This window comes from Fusarium coffeatum, assembly GCF_003316985.1.
Source record: "Fusarium coffeatum strain FIESC_28 chromosome Unknown BRIP53273_contig_321, whole genome shotgun sequence".
NCBI classification, from domain to species: Eukaryota; Fungi; Ascomycota; class Sordariomycetes; order Hypocreales; family Nectriaceae; genus Fusarium; species Fusarium coffeatum.
In genome coordinates this window covers 18039-42199 of record NW_022158110.1, presented here as the reverse complement: position 1 = coordinate 42199, position 24161 = coordinate 18039, and the positions used below count along the sequence as shown (strand labels likewise).

Below are 24161 nucleotides of genomic sequence, written 5' to 3'. Positions count from 1 at the left end.
GAAAAAGGGGGGTCACGTAAAGCGGCTGGACGTGACTTTTGTGATAGCTTAATGATACCTCCATATGCACACGGAATACCACGATATCAATTATGAATGAGAGTATTTTGGAGTTTTACTTTTTGATCTTTGGTATTGAATTGGCATCTTCACTTCGTTTCCTTCTATCGCTCTAAGTAATAATACAGTCTTAGTCCTGAACTAAACGTTGAAGCGCGCTTGATAACTCTGATTTCCTCTGCCTTATGTTCTTCAACTTTGTCAAATACTTAGATATATTTATACACTCTTCACCTGTTCGCTAGAACTGGCGCACGGGGATCGCCTCAATTGGCACAACTGAAAATTCCTGGATCTTCTCAAGGTACTCCAGGCCCGTGGCTTCGAGGCCATCCTTTGCCGCAATAGCAGCATCGTAGCCACAACGGAGACCGGCAATAGTGCCAATACGATGGAATGAACCACCCGCAACAGCGAGACGTCCGCCAAAGTTTTGCGTTAGCTCAGTGTGGGCGTTGCGTAGGCGGTCTTGGTGGCCGACATAGTGCTGAGGAATACACTCCTTGGCAAAATTGGCTGTGGCATAGGCTGGAGCATCGCGTGGAATGCCGAGGTGACGCTCAAGTAGCTCACGAGCTTGGACAATGGCCTCTTCCTCAGTTGGGGGAGTAACACCCGGGCGATCATAGTAATGGCCGCCCATAAGAATGAAGAGCTTAGTTCCGGCAGGTTCGTCCTTGGAACGAGTTCCAACGTCGGAGTCGAAGAAGACGCCAAGTGCGTGATGTGGGTTAAGTTCTGGGTCGACCGAGTTAGGAATGAGGTAACCAAAGCCAGGAGGCTTTATGTTCTCCTGGGGGAACCAGATGTTGACTGTCATGACGGAAACAGAGTGTGCTGTAGAAAGAGATGGTAGCTTATCTCCCGTGAGACTGGCAAGATGCTGGGCGGACAGTGTTGAAATGACCTTGTCATAGGCCTGAGAACTGCTTTGGTCCTTGTTCTTTGTGCTGAAGCTGTTGATCTATAGAATGCACTGTGAGTACGAGGTTTTGCTTTGATCGGATTAGAATCCTACCTGGACTTGCTGCTTAGCTTCATCGTATGCAATGTCCTTCACTGCCTCTCCAGTCTTGATGGTAACATTCGGTTGATCTTTCAGGGCCGCGCCCATAGCTTGTGGTAGCGACTCCATGCCCTTGTCGCCAAAATCATACAGCGCGCTCTTTGGTTGCATCGCCAGCTTCTGGATTTGTCGATCCTGGCCCAACGTGTCAAGAATCATCTGTTCAGGTACGGGCATCGGGCGCGCACGCGGGCCAGGATTGGGGAGATACCAACCCCAATAGATGCGATCCAAGACACTACGAGCGCTCAACTTGTTGATGTCACCACCGTAGATACCGTGCATCATGGCAGAGGCCAGGTTGTTAACGCCCTGACGGCTAGCTGTGACCTTGTAAAGCCAGTCGACGACAGACTCGTCGTCGGCAGGGAGATGCCTCTTGCGCAACGAGTTCAAGAAAAGACCAACACCAGCGCCTATACTCTCGAGGTAGAGGGGCTCGCGGAGAATGCCGAAGATGCCGATGTTCGGGGGCATGGGAACGAGATGGTCGGGGTAATAAACGTATCGTGGCTTGTTTGGAGGAGAGCTGAGAGAAAGTCCTAGGTCGAGAACCTTGGTAGTAACGTGTTAGCAGAGCTCTGTCATATCGCTGAAGCTGGTTCTCACAAGATCGTAAAGGACAAGATCATCGAAGCGGAACGTATTGCCAGCAAGAGATGTCAATGACCGAGAACCGCGTTCAAAAGAAACAAGTCCTTGCTTGCCCCCGATGTCTACTGGTACCCTATCCGTCTTGATCCATCCTCCTAATCGATCACTGCCTTCATACAAGGTAATCTTTGTCGTCGAGGGGAGCTTCTTTGCGAGGTAGTATGCTGTCGAGAGACCAGTCAATCCGCCTCCAATTACCGCGATATTTGCATCCTTCGCCTGCGACACATATCTCCGTCCATCGTTGAAGCTTTGCGTATGTTTGCATGCGACAATGGGTCGTCGCCGAGTCAAGGCCGAGGCCGAGCAGGTAATGAGGCTACGGAAGCCATTAAGTCGACGGAGGGGGACTTGAAGCTGGGATCTCGTCGTTGAACGAGCTGCTGAGCTCAAAATAGCTACAGCCGTGTATTCTGCTCGGCTGCGACTCATTATCAAGGATCAATTGATCATGGCCGAAGTGTTGAGTGAAGTTGTTATGAGAATGAAGATGGAGAGATGGTTGGTGGAGTGTTGGAGCATAAGCCGGTATTCTTCCGTGTGCGTCATCAATACCACAGAGGAAAGAGTACAAGCAGTTAAGCACCCAGTTTAGACAGACGATTAGCAAATGTAGTGGCCATATATGATTTCAAAAACACGCAATATCACACGCGAAGAGCTGGATATAATGAATGGGTGTGGGACAGCCGTGGGCTTGTGGATTGCATTCATTCCCTCTCGCGCATCTCGCTTTGAAGCATCATGATGCACGAGTGTATGGCCTTTTTTGCTTGCTTCTTGGCCTCTATCTATACAAGTAAACAAGATTGTAACGGCATTAAAATAAAACCAAAGTAGTATCAAACCCCAAACGCCCTTCCATGCTCTGCCACCCTGTCAAAGACATTACATATCTACCATAAAAGTACATGTCCTTCATTCACTCCATTCCCAGCATCCACCAGCATCTAGGCATTTGGTGACCATGGGTATCGTGATCAGTTTTTTTGATCAAACCATCTTGCTTTTTTTCTTCTCTTCATCTATATTCCATTTTCCCTTTAGCCGATGACATCAGCCTCTTGCTTGACCTCAGTATCCTCCCCCTTGATGAGCTCCTCGGGGCCATCATCCACAAACTTCCTCTCGCTAACGTGCTCAGCAGTCTCGCCAGCGGTCCAGACCTTATCCTTGAAGCCTCCTTGCTGTCCGTCCTCGTGCGCGAAGGCGCAGTTGGGGTTGAGACACGGGTTGAATTTGCATTTGGTCTTGACATGTGTAAACTTGCAGTCAGAGTTTGTGCAGCCGGCACCGTTCCGGCAGAGAGGCATCGATGGGTGCTTGAAGGGGCACTGAGGGTTTTGGCAATTGGGAAAGAATTTGCAGTCTTGCTCGCTTTGGTGTGCAAGACGAGCCGCCGGTGAAGGATGTCGCGCAACACATTTGCGACTCTTACAGGCAGCACCGAAGCTGCAGTTGTCGTTGACGTCAACTGAGACTCCGGGGGGGGCCGCGGGTGACTGGTGTGCAAACTTGCAATCCTTGTTGGTGCAGCGCAAGTTAAACTTGCATACCGTATCGTCGGGGTTCGGTGGCTCGCGTGGCTCTCCAGACATGCTTACATCGTCGCCCTCGCCCTCGCCAGCAGTGTTGCTACCGCCCTGTCGATCGTTAAAGCCCTTGCGGTAGTTACCTCTGCCGGGGTATTGTGTACGATCGTGTAGTGATTTTCCGCCACGACGCTGTTGTCCGAATCCGCCCTGGTTACCACCATTGCCCATGAGTTGTTGTGATAGCTGGAACATCATCTGGTTTTGTTGTTCGAGCATGGCAACGAGTTCGGCAGAGTTCGGTTGACCACCCTGCATCATCCATGGCTGGGGACCACCGGCAGCCATACCGGCGAGACCAGCTTGAATGTTGGCGCCGCGGTTGTTGTTTCGGCCCATTCCACCTCGGCCTGTTCTGGGACCGGTGGGTGGTGTTCGGCCGTGAGTGTTGATGCGCTCGCCTCCGGTCTGACCTCGGACGCGGTGAAGAGCGGAATCGCCAGGTCTGTCCATCGCCTTATTCATCTGTCCAAACATGCGCTTATCTCGTCCGCCTCGCTGGTTGCCGTTTCGCATTGAGCGTGGGCCAGTGGGTCTTGGGGAAGTTAGTAATTGGAGCTGGTAGAGGAAAAGAGAGCAACGTACGCATTCAATTCTGACGCATCACCTGCGTTCATATCGGTATCCATCTCTCCTTCTGTTGTGCCATCTTGATTTGCGCTGGGGCCGGCATTGCTGCCGCCGTTGGCCTGGCCACTGAGAGCGTCGATCTGTTCAAACAGCCACTGAGAAAACTCGCGGGTGCTAGGGTCGTCGGATCCAAGGCCAAGCAGGTCTCCTGAAAGTTCGGAAGCGATCTGATCCTGCGTCTTTCCGTTCACCAGCATGAGGATGATATACTCTGCTAGAGCGGAGTCGTCGGCACCGCCAGTTCCCCATCCGACCTCGACAAGCTTGGGTTGGATGACAGCATTCAAAGCCTCCGCCAGGGGCGTGTTGAGGCTGATTTCGACGGGCATGGTGAGGAGCTGCGCAATCGTGGGGGTGGTCTGAGTAAGTGCTGAGATGATTTTGGGTGGCGGAAGAGTACACCGCAAAGTGGGATTAGAGGTACAGCTTCCGGGCTGTCAAGGACGCGTTGTTAAGGAAAATGTAGCTAGATGCGCGTCGCGTGAGCAAAAGACTGGTCGCAATTGAGCAAAGGGTATCTGTGATTAATCGCCGTATGCGCGGTGATTTGCTGCAGCAGCGCGGTCGTACGGATCAGCGATGGAGCAGGGTTTTATGGTTGTTGAAGATAGAGATGGAGTTGGCAAAGGTCTGCCTGAGAGATGCAGAAGTCGTCAAGGACTGGGGCGGTACGGTCACGTGACGAGCCGATCTGTCATTGTTCTCCGGTTCTTTCAGTGCAGGAGCGAGGTGTGTTTGGTTTGTAATAAAGATGGCAACCACAGTCGCCGTAAATGACAGCGCTTCAGTAGCCCCAAGGTTTGCGTTTTATTGTTAATCATAAACACAAAGGTCAAATGCACTTTGTTCTTTGTTCATTAGTACTTAAAAAAGCAAAGAAAAAAGTTAAGATGCCTGTATGTACTTTTCACGGACCAGAAGCTTCGGTGACCAACGAAAGGATTCAAAAACGATTAGTCATTTAGATAAGTTACGATTCAGCATCGCTAGTAAGGAAATCTGAGGAATTAGATACCTACCTCCTTGTATACCTTAAAGTAAATTAGTATATCAGCATTGGCTTGGCTTGGCAATGTTGATTGTTAAATGCGAGGAGAGGCACTATGTACCCAGCATACTTCCATTGAGTGAAGCTATTTTGAAATGGGAGGACTCTTTGAAGTGCCTTTCATCCTTTCATTACTCTCAATGACATTTCTTTATATTATTAGTAGGTACCTGGGTACGTAGGTATGGATCTAAAGTTTATTTCCCCGCAGACTTTCTCATAATTGCTTTAAAGCAAAGAAGGGTCTTTGGGGAAGACAACCAGTTCTATCATAGCGTGAGGGGACTGTCTTTCACATTAGTATAAAGGGAATATCTTGGCAAAAAATGAATCCAACTATGGAAATATGGAAACAACTTATATAGATGATAAGTAATACGTTCTACCCCCAGAAGCTGTCCGAGGGCAAGATGAGATAGGTACTTAGGTATGTATGCAATATGATTTCGACCCAGACTTTGTGCAGCCTTACGAATTACTGAATTCCCATTCTCAACTATCTAACCTGAAATATTACTCCTTTTGTTATCCCTCAAAGTGTCTCATGTAGGGACCAACCAGGCCCAACTACTCATTGCACCTCAACCGCCGTAACCACGTAAAGCCATTCCATTACTACCGCCACAAGGGTCGTCTATCCTCCCTTACATTAAACCCCTAATCTAGTATCTTAAAATACTTGATCCCCCAGAATGTCGAGAAGTCTGTTTTTTCCTGCCCAAGCAAAACCAAAAGTTATGGCACTTAATCCGCAATTACCATCGCCCAGTCAGGCTTCCAAGTTCTGGTTCCTGGCTGTAGGCACGGCTTTTGTACTATTTGCTCTGTCTGCTTTCTATACGGATTCTATCAGATCTCCTTTAGACTACGCGACGTCTAAAGCCAGTGATTTCTGCCGCAAGTGAGTAATATAATACAAACCGGGGTGGATGGACATCTCTGACCCTTTGGTCAAACAGAAACACTCCTGCGAATAGTAACATTGAACCACGCAACTGTCGAGACCCTTATCGTCGACCAGGATATCTTATTATTCCTCCCAACAGGACAGACTACCGCGAAACCCAATGGATGCCCTTCACCGAAACATTCCTCAACGCCGAAGCTCCCGAAACAGCCGCCTACCCACCTAAAGGCGAACTCATCTTCAACGATACAGCCGTCCCAAAGGAGTTCCTCAAAGGCCCTGAAATTCCTCGATCATGGATGAAGATCGCCACTGAAGAAAACCGCCGTCGTATCGAAGCGCTCAAGCATATCAAGAACCCTACCGTTGATGACTTTGCTGCTATGAAAGATGAGGGCGGCCTTGGTTGGCTTTGGGGCCGCAGGCTCGTTGAGTTTGGTGACTCTGTTGATAGACGAGAGGCCAAGTATGTCTGTCACGAGTTTGGCAGTGAGATGATTTTCCCCAAGTTACATCCCATTGAGAAGTGGCCCAAGGGCGTTTGCAACATTCCTGCTTTCAACCTTACATTCTTTGCGTTTCATAATGCGGGAGGGTTTACCTATAGACCTGACTGGTTCTGGTATAAGGAGATGCGCATTATCCCCTTCGAAGAGCGCTGGAAGAAGCTGTGGAAACCACATGAGAACCCCATCAACGGCCCCCGAGGTCGTCCGGATCTCATCTTCTTCCAAAACGGCCTTTGGGATCAACGCGGCTTTCAAGTTGGCGGCCAAAAACACCATCAGGATGACAACTCGACGCTTGTCGCCAGACACAGAAAGATGACATGGGATGAACTTCACTTCTTCTCGGCGCGTCTACGTCTCTTCCTTCAGCGTCTCGAAAAGGAATTCCCAGATACGCCTATGATGTGGCGTAGCTTAACCTTCCATCAGAAAACAGGGTCAGGAGATATAATGCTCATAGAGATGGATCGTTATGGAAGAGCGTTGGCTGAGCAGCACGGCCATGAGATCTTTGAGTGGGCGAGAATTATGACATTACTGGGAGACCAGTATGAGGATGGCACGCATCCAGGTGAGGGAGCTTTGAGTTGGTTATGGGGGAATATGGTTTTGGAGTATCTTGCCAGAGCTGCTGGGGCGGGTGGACAGGTTGGGGGAGATTTGAGATGGCCTTACTTTGAGGGGTGGGATGCTTGTCATGACGAGTTTGTGCGATGGGGAGGACGATAGTTACCTAGGTAACTGCCTGGTAATGTAGGAGATGCATATGAATGAAGAGAGTGGAGGTAGGAAGAGTGTTAGGACCTTGATTCATTTTTTGTTAGGACCAGAGTACGAAAGTAACATATCATTCTGGTGTTGGATGTTCATGCTCAATGTTACATTTCTCCTCTTTTGAAAGCGATGAATTGCTTCGAATGCAGCTCTTGGGTTATCTTGTTGATGTCAGGTGAGCCCCCCAGGACTCAATTCGTTAGGTGAAGGGTTGGATCTGGTTGAGACATTCTCGCCACTCACTACTACCTTGTAGCACAAGAGCAAGAGCGAGGTTGGGATTTGTTTGTAAGACAAGGAATAGTTTATTACAAGTCAGCTTTCAGTGAGATGACAGTCAATTTTATGCATCTTTATTACTTTCACTTCGCTGGTACTCACTGTGCTTTAATTATCGACTTTTCTGATATCCTCCTGATAGATGTGAACTATCAAGATCATGCCATGCGATAACCTACCAACCTCTACACTTTAATTAGTCTAGACTACTTACTGGCTGATGCAGTGTGAACCTGATGTAACATCAACCCAGAGCTGCATAATTCCAGCCTCGTTCCGTCGATAATTGAATACTGAGAGCAAATCAAGCTGCTTTCCCCTGATGCTGACGGGCTGAGTTGTAGTTGTGCCACCAAGACAGGCGGCAGGGCGGTAGCTACCCGCTTGATTTATTAGGCGCCTGCCTATAATATTGAGGTTTGAATCGCACTGTGAGTAATCTGAAGGTACCTAAGTTCATCAATTGATCTGTCGCAAATATAGTATCGAAGGAGCGAGGCAGGTACGTCGGTACAGTCAGCAACAACCAAGATGGTAGCTGCCGAATTTAACGGGAGCTCAGTTGGGGCTGCGGCTGCAAGTGCAACGCCTCTTTTGACGATCCCACTTCCCCAACCTTGTCTAGAAACAACATCCAACAGCCATCACATCCTTGATTTTCTTTTTGGATGTTACTTCAGTTTGTATCTACTGGATGCATCATCATTTGACTGATATCGTTTTTGTCGCGGCACAAAAGTTCACCTTCAAAGTAGCCGCCTGCCTTTCGGAGGATACATACTGTTAGGTAGGTAGGTAGCGTAGTGCAGTGTAACGTAACGTTGCGGTTTGAGGTTGTCTGCACTTCACTGCACTACACTACTCTGCACTGCACTTCAATTTGCACTTTACTGATCTGTACCTTGTCAAGGGAAACGGCTGCCAGCATTGAATCATTGGTATTCGTATATCGAAAACAAAATCGGCGCCATCACATCTCAGCTCATCGAATCAGCCTCTCCCCCCGCCCACTCACCAAATAAAGTCCTCCAGGATCAACCACATCACGAGGCGGAGCTGCAAGAGTCCTAAGATCATCGTCAGTCTTATTAAACGGGGCCCCGGTACTTTTGGCTTGCTTAGTCTCCGATTCATTCAGCCCTCATATTATAGCCACTCTTCCCCATGGTTCTTAAATAATAGCTTCGACTCTCGCTCAGTCAACTTCCAACAATCACTCAACCATTCTCTACTGTATCTCTCAAAACATCTCACCCCATCTCACCGCTCGGCGCAATGTGGTCCAAGGCTCTCCTGGCCATCGCCGCCTTCGCCCTCACCCCGGCCAACGCCATATGGCCAGTGCCCAAGAAGATCTCTACTGGAGATAAAGCCCTCTTCATCGATCAAACAATCGACATCACCTACAATGGAGACTTTGTATGCTGGACTCTCCCCGATTCTGATTTTGATTCTGGTACCTGTAATCGTACCGCACAGCTCAATACTGAAACTTTGCTTGATAAACAGATCCCCTACACTTACAACTATCAACCCGATGCTGGCTCAAAGTTCAACAGCAAGCAAATCGTCCAAGCCGGAGTCTCTCGTGCGCTCCAGGGCATCTTCCAGGACAACTTTGTCCCATGGATGCTCCGCCCACGCGACTCCGATTATGAGCCTGACCTGGACAAGAAGCAGTGGGTGAAGTCGCTCAAGATTGTCCAGACCGAGGAGGACGACGAGAGTACCTTCAAGCCTCTCAACGGTGAGGTCGATGAGTCGTACTCCCTCTCTCTTTCTGAAAAAGGCGAGGCTTCCATCAAGGCCAAGTCTTCTACAGGCGTCTTGCACGGACTTGAGACCTTTGTCCAGCTTTTCTTTAAGCACACCTCTGGCACTTCATGGTACACCCCGCATGCGCCCGTCTCAATCCAGGATGAGCCCGAGTACCCTCATCGAGGCATTCTGCTTGATGTTGCCCGTAGCTTTTTCGAGGTCAAGCACATCAAGCGCACCATCGATGCCATGTCCTGGAGCAAACTGAATCGTCTTCATCTTCATATCACTGACTCGCAGTCCTGGCCTCTTGAGATCCCGGCCCTGCCTAAGCTGGCCGAGAAAGGCGCATATCGCAAAGGCCTGACATATTCCCCCGAAGAGCTCGCCGGCATTTACGAGTATGGTATCCACCGTGGAGTCGAGGTTATCATGGAGATTGACATGCCTGGCCACATTGGCGTTGTTGAGCTCGCCTACAAGGATCTCATCGTTGCATACAATGAGAAGCCTTACCAATGGTGGTGCAAGGAGCCGCCCTGTGGCGCATTCCGCATGAACAGCTCTGACGTTTATGACTTTCTCGACACTCTCTTTGATGACCTTTTCCCTCGAATCTCAAAGTACAGCCCTTACTTCCACCTTGGTGGAGATGAGCTCAACCACAACGATTCTAGACTCGACCCCGATGTGCGCTCCAACGAGACCGAAGTCCTGGCGCCTCTTCTGCAAAAGTTTGTCGATTACACCCACGGCAAGGTTCGAGATGCTGGCATGACTCCGTTCGTCTGGGAGGAGATGATCACCGAGTGGAACATGACTTTGGGTAAAGATGTTGTGATTCAGTCCTGGCTCGGTGGCGGTGCTATCAAGACCTTGGCCGAGGCTGGCCACAAGGTGATTGACAGCGATTACAACTTCTGGGTGAGTTCTTATCGAGATGCATAGTTAAAGAGCTTTTTCGACTGACAACAAACAGTATCTCGACTGTGGCCGTGGGCAGTGGCTCAACTTTGACAACGGTGAGGCCTTCCAGACATACTACCCCTTCAATGACTGGTGCGGACCTACCAAGAGCTGGCGGCTCATCTACTCACACGACCCCCGAGCTGGCCTGTCTGAGGAGGCGGCCAAGCGGGTGCTTGGTGGTGAGGCGGCAGTATGGACTGAGACCATTGACAGCGTCAACCTCGATACCATTGTGTGGCCCCGCGCTGCAGTAATGGGCGAGGTTCTCTGGTCAGGCCGAACTGACGCCTCAGGTCAGAACAGGTCGCAATATGATGCTGCACCTCGACTGGCTGAGATGCGCGAGCGTATGGTGGCTCGAGGCGTGAGTGCTTCGCCGATTCAGATGCCCTTCTGTACCCAGGGCAATGCGACTGAGTGCGCACAGTTCGAGGGATGATGAATTGATGCACGATGCATACGTACTTATTACAATTACTTTGTACATAGTTGTTTTCAACCATTGAACCGAAAGGGGGCCTTTCACCTCTTTCTCATTACTTACATGACTTCGCATCGCTCCCTTGTCTTTGACTAAAACGGGGACGGATGGAATGCGGGGCCGGAGCCTCGGCGTCAGGAGCGGCACAGCGGGGCAGGCCGGCTCCGATGGCCTCGCAAACCAGTCCAAGCAAAGGCAAGCAGATGGAGGAAACTAGTCCTTCGAAGGAAATACGCCGTTCCATAAGTGAATACCGGAGCACCGCGGGCCCCGTATGGGTGGTATCGTGTCGCATCTCAGGTCTCGAGACGTTACGTCCAAATGATGATGGTCGCGACAGCTCGGCATGTGAAAAATCCGGGGATGAAGAGGAGAATAAATGATTGGCCAGGCAGACGCACCCAATGAGTTGTCAAGAACACAAATCGCCTTCCATTGATGGGGTTGAGGTTGACCTAAACATCGGGTTGTGGTCCGTGGAGACATAACGTATGCTTCTAGCTCGAGTTTCCGAATCGGGTATCCTGATCGTTAACTAAGTTAATCCTCGCCAACCCCCGCCAGTGTTTTGATCCGAAAGTGGCTTCTCCGCCTCCGATCTTGAAGAGAAGAAAGAAACTTTAGAGATCAACAAGCGATTGGAGTTGTGGAAGAAGTCATCAATGGCTTTCACAAGCTTGAACTTTGCTTGGTATGGCTTATTAAAGTGTTCACAGCTTGAGGATCACTCAATCAAGCATGGTCACCAATTCGTCAAATGAGAAAAACCCGAACAAGGAATATCGAGGACTTTGCATAGTGAAACATGAATGACCCCGCCATACCATGCAAAGGGTAAAAAACTTTCCTTCCTGCATACCTAATTACGACAAAGTCATGCATATACGTACGGTTCTAAGCGGTACAATCGCCCTCGATCACATTGCTTGGACGTTGGGCACGTCTCGGCAGAGAACCCATAGAGTCACTCTATACCGCTTCAGGGAGGAGTTTCGAGGGTGACGTCTCGTTTCTTGCTCTCGGTTACGTTCGTATCCTCGATCTTCTTCCTTCTCTGTCAGGAACTGCGGGGACGGAGACTCGGTCGTCCAGACAGGTCCGTTTCCAGAATGTCCTGCTTGCAGAAATGCGATATTTCTCTCGACAAGAGTTGACAGGCAGTTGGCATATGATATGAGCATCTTCCGTATTTATAGCCTTCCGGATCCCGGAACCAAAACCCACGTTTTGAGAGCGAGTGGATTCCTTGTACTACTTACTCATGTCTAGTGTCAAGACTATATTCCTGAAGTCTGTGGGTTCATAGCGTTACCCACTTGATCAACCATCTATCTATTAAACCCACGGGACTAATTCATCCCATACCTACTCATAAATTAACTAGACAACCCCTTTGAAACTTCTTCTCCCCTCCGAGCCCATTGGCAAGACACGTCAGTATGGGTGTTGTGGAAGCTCTTATAGAGCAAGTCTCTGTAAAGGCTGCACTCACCATCCTCTTCGTCGCATACTGGGTCTACTACATTATTTGCCGTATCGATGAGCACCGAAGAATCAGACGTCTTGGTCACTATGGGCCATGCGTAAAATCATATGCTCCCTGGGGTATGTCCGTTCCTATTCTGTGTACATGTTGAGCAGTCTGTTTGAATACTCATCTGGCTCCTAGGTCTCGACATCGTTGCCAAGTTCGTTGCGTCAACCATGAAGCACCAAAATCTGACAGGCTGGCGCGATGGTATGTTTGGTGCGATGAATTCCTGGACGGTCGAAGCCCGGCTCTTAGGTGTTCGACACATCTTCACCGCCGACCCAGCCAACCTCAAAGCTATCTTGGCAACGCAATTTGGTGACTACGGCAAAGGGATGCCGTTCCATGCGGAATGGAAGGACTTCCTCGGCGACAGTATCTTCACTACCGATGGTGCTTCGTGGCATGCGAGTCGCCAACTTATTAGGCCTCAGTTCACTCGAGATCGAGTGAGTGACTTGCATTGCTTCGAGGCCCACATGCAGACGCTGTTCAAGGCTATTGCGAATAGAGGACCCCTTCATGGGGAAGACCAGGCTATTCCTACAGAGAAGTTGGATGGTAAGGTTCTTGACATCAGTGATCTGTTCTTCCGCTATACTCTCGATGTGGCCACCGAGTTCCTCCTAGGATGGGATGTCAAGTCTTTGACGTGAGTACAGCATTTCAGTGCACATATCGCCTCGATAACTGACGCATGTAACCTCAGTACACCAAAGCAAGAGTTTGCAGAAGCTTTCAATGACGTCCAGCGGATCCAGAACATCATCGCACGCACTGGAAAGCTCCGCCATATCATGCCCAAGTACAAGTTCTGGCGCGGCCTCCGTACCGTAAACCACTTCATCAACTTCTACATCGAGCGCGCATTGCGTCTGAGTCCTGAAGAGCTGAATTCCAAGGCGAAAGATGACCACGGCTACACTTTCCTCCACGCCCTCGCAGGTTTCACACGCGATCGTAAGGTGCTCCGCGATCAGATCATTGCCGTCCTCCTGGCGGGAAGGGATACTACTGCTGCGACTCTCTCTTGGACCCTGTATGAGCTTGGAAGGCACCCCAAAGCTGTCCAGAGGTTACGTGCTGAAATCATCTCCACGCTTGGCACTGAGCGGACGCCTACGTACGAAGATCTCAAGAGTATGAGTTATCTCAAAGCTGTTCTCAACGAGACCCTTCGACTGTATCCAGCTGTGCCATTCAACGTCCGTCTAGCTCTCAAGGACACAACGCTCCCCCGAGGCGGTGGCCCAGATGGCTCCGAGCCACTCCCAGTTCTCAAGGACTCGCCCGTTGCATACTCAACTCTTGTGATGCAGCGTCGATCAGATTTGTATCCTCCTGTCAGCGACATATTCGCCGATCCTCAAGTCTTTAGCCCAGAAAGATGGGCACACTGGCACCCCAAGCCACATGACTACATCCCCTTCAACGCTGGGCCCAGAATTTGTATCGGTCAGCAGTTTGCATTGACCGAAATGAGTTACGTTCTCTGCCGCCTATTCCAGAAGTACGAACATGTGGAGAGTCAGATGAAGGATATTGACGGTGGAGAGCCTCTCCTCAAGGCAGATATTGTTCTCTCGCCAGGCCAGGGAGTCAAAGTTGCCTTTTGGGAGGCTGAGAAGTAAGCAGAGGATGGCTTATTGAGCATCTTATGAGTTTATGAAATCTTATATCAGGTGATTGACACGATAATTCATGTTTTTCGCGGATAAACGTGTTGGATAATACCGAAATTTTGTTTCTCTTTCGGTGTGTGCAATTTAAAACTTGCTACATGCTTATTATGACTATAAATCACACAGCCCTTCTTGGGCATTTCAATACCAAACAATCATTTACTTTCTCCCAAAACTATCTCTCACGGCCTTTCCAAACCTATCAATAGCCTTGTTCATATTCTCGGGCGTAGCAGATGCATAAGTTGCTCTGAAGAACAGTCCTGGCGGTGCCTTGTCCTTCTCAGTCAAGAACCACGAGCCTCTTGCGATGAGCACACCATTCTCGATACAAGAATTGAAAATCTCCTCTTCTATGTCGATGATGCTTCGCGTTCCTGCTTGGGGATGTTTTGTATGATCGATATTGATCCACATCTGGTACAGAGTAAGTTGATAGAACAATGGTTGCACATGACTTGAAAGATACTTACAAACATTCCAGCTACAGGAGGCGTCCAGCTGGCAAGATCACTTGGCAGATGATCTTCACAGGCGGCAAGGAGGGCGTTTCGCTTCTTGGTATATTCCAATCGCAAGTTCATCAACCATCTCAAGTAACCCTCATGTCCCCATGTCTCATCAAGCAGCTTATAGAGAATCACTTGAGAGAAACCACTAGGGCCTTGGCTCGCAACCTCGGCATGTCGAATATATCTCTCCACGATCTGCTCGGATGCTGTGATCCATCCTAGTCGTGAACCCGGAACGAGTACTTTCGAGAATGAGTCCATACGCATGACTCTACCGTCCACATCAATGCTCAGAAGTGAAGGAATAAGCGAAGAGACGAACTCGTCTACTGTCTCTGGTGGTGGAACGTCGGGCTGATCGCGGCCGGTGTAGGGCTGCATCTGAAGGAAGTAATAGGGCTCATCTTCGATAATGTATAGGTCGTGCTTCTGTGCCACAGCATAAATGGCCTTTCGTCTCTCGGTTCCTTGAGTTGCGCCTGTAGGATTCTGGCCTGAGGGAACGGTATAAAGCAGGTGGGGTTTCCGGGAGCCTCGCTCTTTAGCATCCCAGTTCGACAACAGCTCATCCATAACCTCAGGGATCAGACCCTGCTCGTCAATAGCAACACCAAAAGCCTTGACGCCAAGAGGTCCAGCTGTTTCCAGAGCAGTAGAGAAGCTAAAATCTTCAGTAAGCACAGCATCGCCACGGTCCTTATCACAGAACATTCGCAGTGCTTCCTCCAGCGCTCCAGTGCTTCCAATGGTCTGACACACTTTCCAGTCCGCATAAGGGGGCTTGTACACGATCTCGGTGTGTTCTGTCAAGTATCTCATCATCTGAGGAGATCCCGTTGCCTGGCCGTAATTGCAAGCGATGGACAAATCATAAGTACCTCCACGGTCTCTCACGTCGTATTTTCCAATTGTAACGGTCTGTCCAGCCTCTTCTGTGTCTTTTTCTGAAAACTTGGGGGCCACTGGGACCTTGAAGCCGAGCTCAGCAAAGGGGAAGACTTCGCTGGATGGTAGACCACCACCTAGCGAGATGAGGCCAGGCTTTTTCATATGGCGAGCTGCTTGTTTGAGAGTACATGGTTCTCTTACTCGGCTCTCATGACTGAGATGGTCTGCAAGAATTTGTAAGTCATAAGCTTCGTTCCCGTTCCCGGATCATGGGGTAAGACATACTATCCCATCGCTTAGACTTTGGTAGTCCAGTGGTCTATGAGACCATTGTAAGCTTCAGTCCGCATACGCACTCAAGATTTGAAACTCACCGGGCCTTTGAACATGTCACTATCCGAGGCAGCAGCGACTCCAGCGACCAATTTGCCGGCCTTGAGTCGTCTCTCCTTCACTGCGTCGATGGCTGATAGTTGCTGGGAGGTATCATAGTGCGCTGGACGAGCAGCCGGTGCAGTTTCGGTACTTGACAACTGTTTCGAACTGTTGTGAAGTAGACGGCTGTGTTTAATGAGTGGCCTAAGCCTGGCTGCTCTAACAGCTGGAAGCATTGTGTCGAAGGTTAGTTGTACACGGTGTAAGTGGTATTGAGGGGTTGTGATGTAGATAGTGTTGGACAGAATCGTCAACGTAGAGATGGTTTGAAAGTTACGAATGAATCAAGATGCAAGATATTTAGATAACCAACTGTTATCTCGGATCCGGGTGATATGCATTAGATACTCATCATGTCGCCGGTGCCGGGCGGACATGAGCCGCCCCCGATCTTAGCCGCGCTGTATCCCGGATACCCTATATCGGGGCCCCGGATTTCTGAGCGGGGGTTTGTGTCATGGACGTCTCACGGGGACAGATTTCTTTGTTGTATTGTGTTATCTATTACGTACGATTGGTTCAATTGTCTAATTGTTTACTGTGTTACGTTGCGCGTGACTGCAAATAGAAGCGGTGGCCGTCAAACTGTCGCTACGGCATCGGCACTTGACCACGCCCTTTGCTTCGTCACTGCGCCCTCCATGTCATGCTTAGTTAGCGTGCCTAGTTCCCACCTAGACTCTACAGTTACCAGTTCAAGCAAAGTATACCTGGTGATAAGTGATAAGAGACCATACATATTCGTCTAAACTCGAGTGAAACCAATTCACTGCGAGGTCATAACTCAAAGGAAATAAATCATACATGCAATGAAATCCTTCAAAGTTGTGAATCTCATACTTGATGATTCGCATCTCCAAACGGACGGGTTCATGTTTACCATAAAAATAACAAATGAAACCATACCGAACAGCAACTTCGACGATGTGAAGCTGTCAGGCCCGGGCAGTTAACATACCCTCATCTGATGTCTCCTCGCATTCAGTTCAGTGTTGTTTACCCAGTCGAGGCTGGAGATGAAGATATGCCACGCTTGCGAACATCGCCAGGCACGTTGCCCACGATACATGGACCAGCATGATATAGTCGAGACCTGCCCCAGCGCATTTCCCTAGCAGCATACTGGGGAGTAAACACACTGAAAGGATGAATGGTAGGTTCGGATCTCGGAGACGTCGTCGACGGAGAAACGACGCAACTGAACAGCCGTATATGATACAAGCCGCGAGCACATGCCACTGAGATTGCAACACTAAAGGCTGGGTGCGAGTTGTTGGTGGCCGCGTCTGGCATCATCCAATGCGTCAGTTTCTTTCTATTGGGAGCAGTCTGACTGGGTGTCATAGTTTTGTGGTATGACAGAGGTTCAGGCGCAAACACGCACCCAGTTCTACTCACAGTGTTCGATGCGTAGGTGCTTGAATGCCATCGGTACATGAAATTCGACATGACCCAAGCACTTCCACTTGCTGGCAGCAGTTCAATCAAGTCAAACCCGAGTTGGACAGGCGACACATGGTGACTAGATGTTCTCCCAGACGCTCGAAAAGGTTCCCTTGGATGAATTGACATGAGTTTGAGGGACTCGCAGAACGAGTTAGAAAAGCGGAAGCAGCATCGAGTCAGTTGATCTGCTCTCGCTCTTCCAGGCACGGAATACCTGGGCCAGGGTAGTCTTATAAGTGTGGCCAGCCATTCCAAAGTCGAAAAAGTCATATGCCTGGTTTCTTAATACGGCCACATAAGCGGGCCTCAATACCTTGAAACTTTGCAAAAGAACAATGTTGTTTATGCCAAAGACCTTGCTATCTCGCAGAATGACCAAAGACCGAGACTTGGCGTCAATCCTTTCGTGATAGTGAGGCTTACCATGTTCCAATCCGTTTCTGCCTGACGACCAGGCTGGTGCATCTTGGGTCGAAATGGCTGCAGGGCATATTCGGCTGCGAAGTTGTTACAGAGATCTGCACCAATCATTTCAGCCTCATATGGTTCGCCCGCTCACCACTCAACTCCAAATCAACTTCATCGCCTTATACGTGGGTCATCTAGATAGGCCTTCACTGTGTTGGGTGTAAGCAACAAGAAGACTTGCCATTTTGGTACACCCCTAAATGACAATGTTGCATGTCCGTCCTTTGTCACTCCAGACACACAACCAATCATTCATGATAAAGCAGAACCGAGGAAACGAGGCGCTTTCCCTTTAGTTGACTGAAGTGCTCGCCTCATCTTTTTGATTGATACGAATCAATAAGAGGGTTCGAAAGCTCTTGTTAGCCTTGGCTGACGGATTGGGTACCAATGGATATAAGAACCTCGAAATCGACGGATATGTCTGACCGTGGCCACATTGTTCGTTACGCCTAAGTCATTGTTGCTTTCGATAAGGGTTTATCGTGTAATTTTTGCAAACGGTTTGTAAACCGTTGTTTCTTTTCCCCCTAGGTCCAGTCCAGGCTGCGTATCGCCATGGAGAGCATACATCCGACAGTAGGCACTGGTTCACGGCAGATCGTGTATCATGTTCTGTTCACCCTGACCGGCGGGATGCTCTTGGGTGCTGCTGTTGCCTTGAAGCTGCCTCGAAGTTTTCATCTCGATGCTGTGTAAGGAAACACAAGACTATTGGAAGCTGCACATCTGACTTCGTTCAGGATCTTCTCACTGCTGGCCGTGTTTGGACTGGTCTCCGTCCTGATGAATGCGTCGGCCTTCCAACGGTAGGCGCTTCGTGCTGGGGGTTGAAAGAAGGAGCTGACAGCTGCATCTTAGAGCACGTTTCGACCTTGTTGCTGTATTCCTTGCTCTTGGGTTTATCATTTCTGGACCCTGTTATCTTACGGTATACCCACCATCTCTGAACGACCTGGGAACAGGACTCCGCGAATACATCTTCTTGATTGCGATGGCCGCATCCGCGGTGGTCATAATGGTGCCTGCCACAGCGAGAGCCAGACAACTATCCGACAGGATCACTAGTGAAGAAGGGGCTCTTCCGTCGGAGCCGTGCAATTCAAGTACAAGCAGATTATTGGACTCGATATCTTCCGTCAGTCACTTGGACTTTCTCCCCAACCCAGGCTTGATGGATCTCAAGTTTATGTCAGGACCTGGATCCCAGTACTCAAATCATTCAGGCAGCGAAGAGTCTGCAATCACGCTCTCCTCTGGTCTCATGCGTGACCCGGGTAAGACCATGGAAATCATTCAGTGGGTTGCGGCTGCAGCTCCACCTGCATTTGGGAGAAAAGGAGATCAGACATCGACCGACCCTGTGATACAGGATATTTCACTTTGAAATCTTGGTAACAACGAAAATATGCCCGGATAAAGCATTCGCGGAAGACATTCGTGATCAAAATGCCCTACGGACAATAATTGTGTATTTTGAAGACAGGAACAAACCTTACCAGGATGGATAAAGGGCAGTGCAAGTGCAAGGCCTTTAGTTACGGACAAATCTGAGTTCGTATCAGTTCGTCATCTTTTGCTGAATTTGATGCTCTGCCCATGCAGCCACGGTGTAGTTCAAGGATCCGCTTTCAGATCAAGATGAACCGGTCATCGTCAACCTTGGGATGCTGGTCGACCGCTGCCTCCAAAGATTTCTGGCGCATATCGATGTTGCTAAGATAGGCGTGTGCAGCGTCCATCGCATTTCCTTTACTTTGCTTTCCTTCTCCTTGCTCCCATTGTGTCTTGTTCGTTGGAATGTATGAGTTAATGTCTGGACGGAAGATGACAGGCAGGCAGGTGCCGATTGAGGGATACAGAAGGTAGAAAATATGGGGATGAAAGTCTGTGTATAAAGTGGTATTAGATGTGTAATTGTAAAAAGGATTGATGTTGATGCTGATGCTGATGATGTTTTGCAAGACAAAATGTTAAGGTGAAGTTACCTCCACTAGGTTGGTACATTCAGTAGTACTTGCCATATCAGGGCGCAATGGATGGAATGCTGAATGCTGGAAGGAGCAAGTAACCTTAGTAAGCTAGCGACCCGCCAATGGGGCTCTACCATGACAACATCCCTAAGGGTAGGAGCTCACCTGCGACAGAACGACAACCCACTATCACCTTCAATATCCTCGGTTTGCAATTATCGCCAGAACTCAATGGGCCAAGGAGCCAGTTCTCAAGCCAGATAACGCCTAGGGTCATGATTGGGTCTCGGTTGCAGCGACATCTTTCCAACCGAAGCGCTGAGCTCAGAAGCATCGCGCATCCACATCTACAGCTACCCTTAGCTTCCTAGGTAGCTAAGCTGTCGCAATGTACTGGCCCATTGGAACACCACGTATTCATGCTACCAGCAGCAGTCGATCTCCGGCCTTCAAACTTTTCGTATCTCACGATGGACTCACGAGTCCCTCCGATTCTAGCTTAACGCCATCGCCCGGTCCCTCGACTTCTCAGCCCCGCGGTCCCCTCGATGCTCTCGACTCTCCACCACTACCGACGCCCATAACTCCAGGAATTCGACCTGTCGAACATGACGACTATGCAACGAGCCAACCTCCGCAAATTTCAGAGAGCACCGAGTCCGGCGGTATTCCTTTAAAAGATCCTATACTGGCGTTACGAGTCTCGCGAACCGGCAACCTATTTGCTGTTATCACGACAACTTCGATAACGATTTGGCAAACTAAAGTAAGGTCTTTAGACCTCGTTGCGCATCTCCCTCCTTGCTGACAGATATAGCCCGCTGTTATCCTCGCTGTGGTTATTCGATCAGATTACTCCCTTGAAACATACGGCAGGAATGTTGACTTATTGCTAAGGCCTGACGCTGCCATTCTCGTCATACATACCGATCAAGGCTATCTCATCACTTACTCCCTAGCCACCGATTCGGATTCGCGTGTTTACAAGCCTCATTTTGCAAATTACAGCAATGTTCAACGACGCAGACAGAGTCTCATCGGAGGTCTCACCGGACTACCCCCTGATCAGATCCTATGGGGTGCTGGCGAAGGACCAGGGGTTCGTGACCTGAGTGTACGCTTTAGAATGGTTATCAAGGTCGATGCAGGTATCGAAAGTGCGCTTGCCCTCGACGATGAACTTATGGTATCGACAAGAAAACCTGCTGCGGTCCAATGCATCCGCTGGACGCCAGACAGTACAGGTTCGCAGACAAGAACCGAGATAGTTAGCCGCATGGGATGGGTTGAGAAGAAGGCTACTATTGTTGAAATGACACACGATCGCCCTATGAACCTGTTGACATGGATCACCAGCAGTGGGCGCGCCTATGCAGTTCAGCGATACAACCATCGAGCAGAGAGCAGCCAGGCCGACGATCCAGATGCGAAGCGCCTGTTCAAGGGCCACTGTTTTCATATTCCTCAGGGCGAGAATGACCGCGCTATTACGGCTGTCATCAACGCACGATTCTCACTTATTGCTGTGGGCTGCTGTGATGGTACGGTGCAGGTTTATTCTGTCCGCGACTACGTTGGCAACATTCCTCATTCACACACTCACCAAGTTCCTGTTTCAACCGCGTCTTCAGGCGCATTTACCACCTTGAGTTATTCGCCCGATGGCTATTGTCTTTTCGCAGGGTTTGAAAAGGGCTGGTCAACCTGGAGTATGTTTGGTAAGCTCGGAAGTCATAGTTTTGGATCCGAGGAATCGACGTCACGCGCTAATGGAGAGGACTGGCTATCTGGAATAGCTGGAGCTACCTGGGTGGGTGGCGGTTCCGAAATTCTGATGACAGCGCGCAAGCATGAAGCAATATGGTCTCTCGAGATGGCCAAGAATGCTGTCACTGGATGTTACAACGAAGCAAACGTCTTTCGGACAGTACTGCAAACGCCCTCAAGTGTCATGGTTTACAGGGGGTACGACGTTCCTGATCTCACCAGCATTTCGGCGGAGCCTTTCCTATGGCATACAGCCAAGGTACCCCCGGCGTACCTCTTGAATCAGTGGCCCATACGGCAGACAGTCATATCTCCAGATGGCCGATACGTTGCCGTAGCAGGTCGTCGCGGTCTTGCTCATTACAGTGTCAACAGTGGGCGATGGAAGACATTTGCCAGTGAGTCTATGGAGAACGAATTCCAAGTTAGAGGTGGCATGTGCTGGCACCAGCATATCCTTGTCGCCGCGGTAGAGGCAAACAGAAAATTTGAGCTACGACTCTTTTCTCGCGAGACGGCACTTGATTCAGCCCAGACTCTGCATACTCAGACCGTCCCGGCTCCTGTGGTGCTGGTCACTACTTCTGGCGAGGACTCACTTCTTGTTTATACGTACGAGAACTTACTATATCACTTCATCTTTACACCCCATGGGGGTTCTATACGGCTTGTTCAAGTGGGACAGATCGCGTTCCACGGTATTGTCAGATCCCCGGCCCGAGTCCGAGGTTTGAGCTGGATATTGCCCGATACGCAGTTAACTGACGGCGATCCATCCCAAGACGTCGCTGTTGCTTCGGTAATCTTTCTTGTTGACGGAAAGCTCGTCCTACTGCGGCCATCGCTGAATGACGAGGGCCAGCTCAAATACGATATGCGTGTTATTGCACAAAACGTGGAGTACCACGCCAGCGTCAGGGATCAACCGTTGCGAAATGCGAACCGACAATTAGAAGACAGCCCGCTGCGAAACGGACCGCCAGCTTTGAAAGATTCTTTATGGGTATTTGACGGGATGGAGCTCAAGGCTTGGCCAGACATTAGTGAAGTGCTTGATGTAACTGGGGAAAACGGCAAAGAGTCGCCATCTCCTGTGTCTATTCCCGTGGATTTCTACCCCCTTTCCATTCTATTAGAAAAGGGAATAATACTGGGAGTTGAATCCGACCTTGTCCAGCGCCGCGATGTTAACTTTTCGTATTTTCATTTCGCAATCAGGGTAAGTCTTCCCAGAATATGCCAATGACTCTGTAGCTAACAATGAACAGACACACCTGATACTCCCAGATCTGTTACGATTCTACCTAAGGCAAAGCAGGTCAGTTGAAGCATCAAACTTGGCACACCAGTACAAAGAACTTGAGTATTTTGCACATGGACTCGAAATATTGCTACATCGTGTGTTGGACGAAGAGGTGGACACCTCCCCTCAGCCTGTGGATGCTGTACTACCTCGCGTACTGTCCCTCTTATCATCATTTAAGGAGTATCTCGACATTGTATTACAATGCACGCGCAAGACTGAGGTTCGGCAATGGAAGACGCTCTTCGCGTATCTGCCACAAGCTCAAGAACTATTTGAGGAGTCTTTGCAGCGAGGATCTCTGAAGACAGCGGGTGGATATCTCATCATATTGCACACACTGGACGAGTTGGGTTCCTCGACTGAACAGTCGGTGCGACTGTTATCTCGTGCGATGCGGGAAGGCGACTGGGAACTGTGTAAAGAACTTGCACGTTTCTTGGCGGCCATGGATGAAACGGGTGAAACGTTACAAGAGACCATGAAGATGGTCGAGGTGGTACTCAAGCAAGATTCAGGACATGACGGTATAGGAAGCCGACTTCAGATCCCATCGTCGCGAGCAACGAACGGAGGAACTAGTTTGACAAGTGGCGACGAGGACGGAACCTCAGAATCCGAGAGACGTTCTGGAAGCGATGGAGGTAGTGTCGCTTCGACGGTTAGCGCCACATAGATGGTAACACATCTTTTGCGCATATGACTTTGTTTTGGAAGCCATCGGAGTTCAACTTGGGAGCTTGATATTGTTACTGGGATTGGCTTGGTTGTGGTATTTAGAAGAAGATCTACGGCCGAGAATCATCTGGAAAAGACATTGCAGGAATAGAGGAAATAGATTATTAGGATTGTTTCATTATATTCGTATCAATGTATCCCAAGGTGAATTATGGTGCCAAATATCTATAATAGGTAGAATAGAGCGTCGTAGTTGAGAGTCGTAACACGATGTTGACTGAACCTTCCATGCTTCGAAGAGAAACTCGGTCTCGTAACGTTCGGAGAATATTCAGTCTAGGCGATAACCAGTACGGTAATCAACAAATAAAGAAGATATGTTTTCTTTAGTTAAGACATGGCTGGTATTGGTGGTATTGGACATCGATAGCGTTGAGGTCAATGATAAGGTACGTACTCCACCAAGTCACGTTACCTGATCGTTTTCAGTAGGCGGCCATCCATCTCATCGCAAATGCAGAAGGACAAGGAGAATAGACGCAGACGCAGACGCAGACGCAGACGCAGACGCAGACGGCTTTTGCAACCCCACCATCAAATCCAGCCCAAGCCTACCGACCTACAGTAACCTCAAGCCCAGACCACGCAAGACCGCCGACCAGGTCAGGGTTTAACGAAAAACGATCTCTACGACACGAAACGAAACGACACATACAAGACGATATCCTACGATACCCCAACGCTCACGCAC

The 24161-nt window shown here is 49.5% G+C and overlaps 8 protein-coding genes across 8 annotated transcripts; 5 read left to right on the top strand and 3 right to left on the bottom strand.

The window, feature by feature from the left end:
- Positions 1 to 301: 301 nt before the first annotated feature.
- On the bottom strand, positions 302 to 2212 carry FIESC28_10550 (uncharacterized protein; the record flags this gene model as incomplete). Its single annotated transcript, XM_031164681.1, has 3 exons — positions 302 to 1024; positions 1079 to 1681; positions 1736 to 2212. 3 exons carry the CDS (start codon positions 2210 to 2212, stop codon positions 302 to 304), a joined length of 1803 nt encoding a protein of 600 aa, XP_031011245.1.
- A 611-nt stretch (positions 2213 to 2823) lies between these two features.
- Positions 2824 to 4331, bottom strand: FIESC28_10549 (uncharacterized protein; the record flags this gene model as incomplete). Its single annotated transcript, XM_031164680.1, has 2 exons — positions 2824 to 3907; positions 3958 to 4331. The coding sequence occupies 2 exons, from the start codon at positions 4329 to 4331 to the stop codon at positions 2824 to 2826; spliced, it is 1458 nt and encodes a 485-aa protein (XP_031011244.1).
- A 1456-nt stretch (positions 4332 to 5787) lies between these two features.
- On the top strand, positions 5788 to 7195 carry FIESC28_10548 (uncharacterized protein; the record flags this gene model as incomplete). The annotated part of the gene is made up of 2 exons (XM_031164679.1): positions 5788 to 5951; positions 6010 to 7195. The coding sequence occupies 2 exons, from the start codon at positions 5788 to 5790 to the stop codon at positions 7193 to 7195; spliced, it is 1350 nt and encodes a 449-aa protein (XP_031011243.1).
- A 1599-nt stretch (positions 7196 to 8794) lies between these two features.
- Positions 8795 to 10685, top strand: FIESC28_10547 (uncharacterized protein; the record flags this gene model as incomplete). The annotated part of the gene is made up of 2 exons (XM_031164678.1): positions 8795 to 10201; positions 10257 to 10685. 2 exons carry the CDS (start codon positions 8795 to 8797, stop codon positions 10683 to 10685), a joined length of 1836 nt encoding a protein of 611 aa, XP_031011242.1.
- Positions 10686 to 12166: 1481 nt separating this feature from the next.
- On the top strand, positions 12167 to 13889 carry FIESC28_10546 (uncharacterized protein; the record flags this gene model as incomplete). Its single annotated transcript, XM_031164677.1, has 3 exons — positions 12167 to 12332; positions 12397 to 12910; positions 12968 to 13889. 3 exons carry the CDS (start codon positions 12167 to 12169, stop codon positions 13887 to 13889), a joined length of 1602 nt encoding a protein of 533 aa, XP_031011241.1.
- Positions 13890 to 14099: 210 nt separating this feature from the next.
- Positions 14100 to 15951, bottom strand: FIESC28_10545 (uncharacterized protein; the record flags this gene model as incomplete). The annotated part of the gene is made up of 4 exons (XM_031164676.1): positions 14100 to 14357; positions 14414 to 15564; positions 15626 to 15659; positions 15715 to 15951. 4 exons carry the CDS (start codon positions 15949 to 15951, stop codon positions 14100 to 14102), a joined length of 1680 nt encoding a protein of 559 aa, XP_031011240.1.
- A 2296-nt stretch (positions 15952 to 18247) lies between these two features.
- FIESC28_10544 (uncharacterized protein) lies at positions 18248 to 19076 on the top strand (the record flags this gene model as incomplete). Its single annotated transcript, XM_031164675.1, has 3 exons — positions 18248 to 18384; positions 18433 to 18498; positions 18551 to 19076. 3 exons carry the CDS (start codon positions 18248 to 18250, stop codon positions 19074 to 19076), a joined length of 729 nt encoding a protein of 242 aa, XP_031011239.1.
- A 974-nt stretch (positions 19077 to 20050) lies between these two features.
- Positions 20051 to 23408, top strand: FIESC28_10543 (uncharacterized protein; the record flags this gene model as incomplete). The annotated part of the gene is made up of 3 exons (XM_031164674.1): positions 20051 to 20428; positions 20480 to 22648; positions 22698 to 23408. The coding sequence occupies 3 exons, from the start codon at positions 20051 to 20053 to the stop codon at positions 23406 to 23408; spliced, it is 3258 nt and encodes a 1085-aa protein (XP_031011238.1).
- Positions 23409 to 24161: the final 753 nt, after the last annotated feature.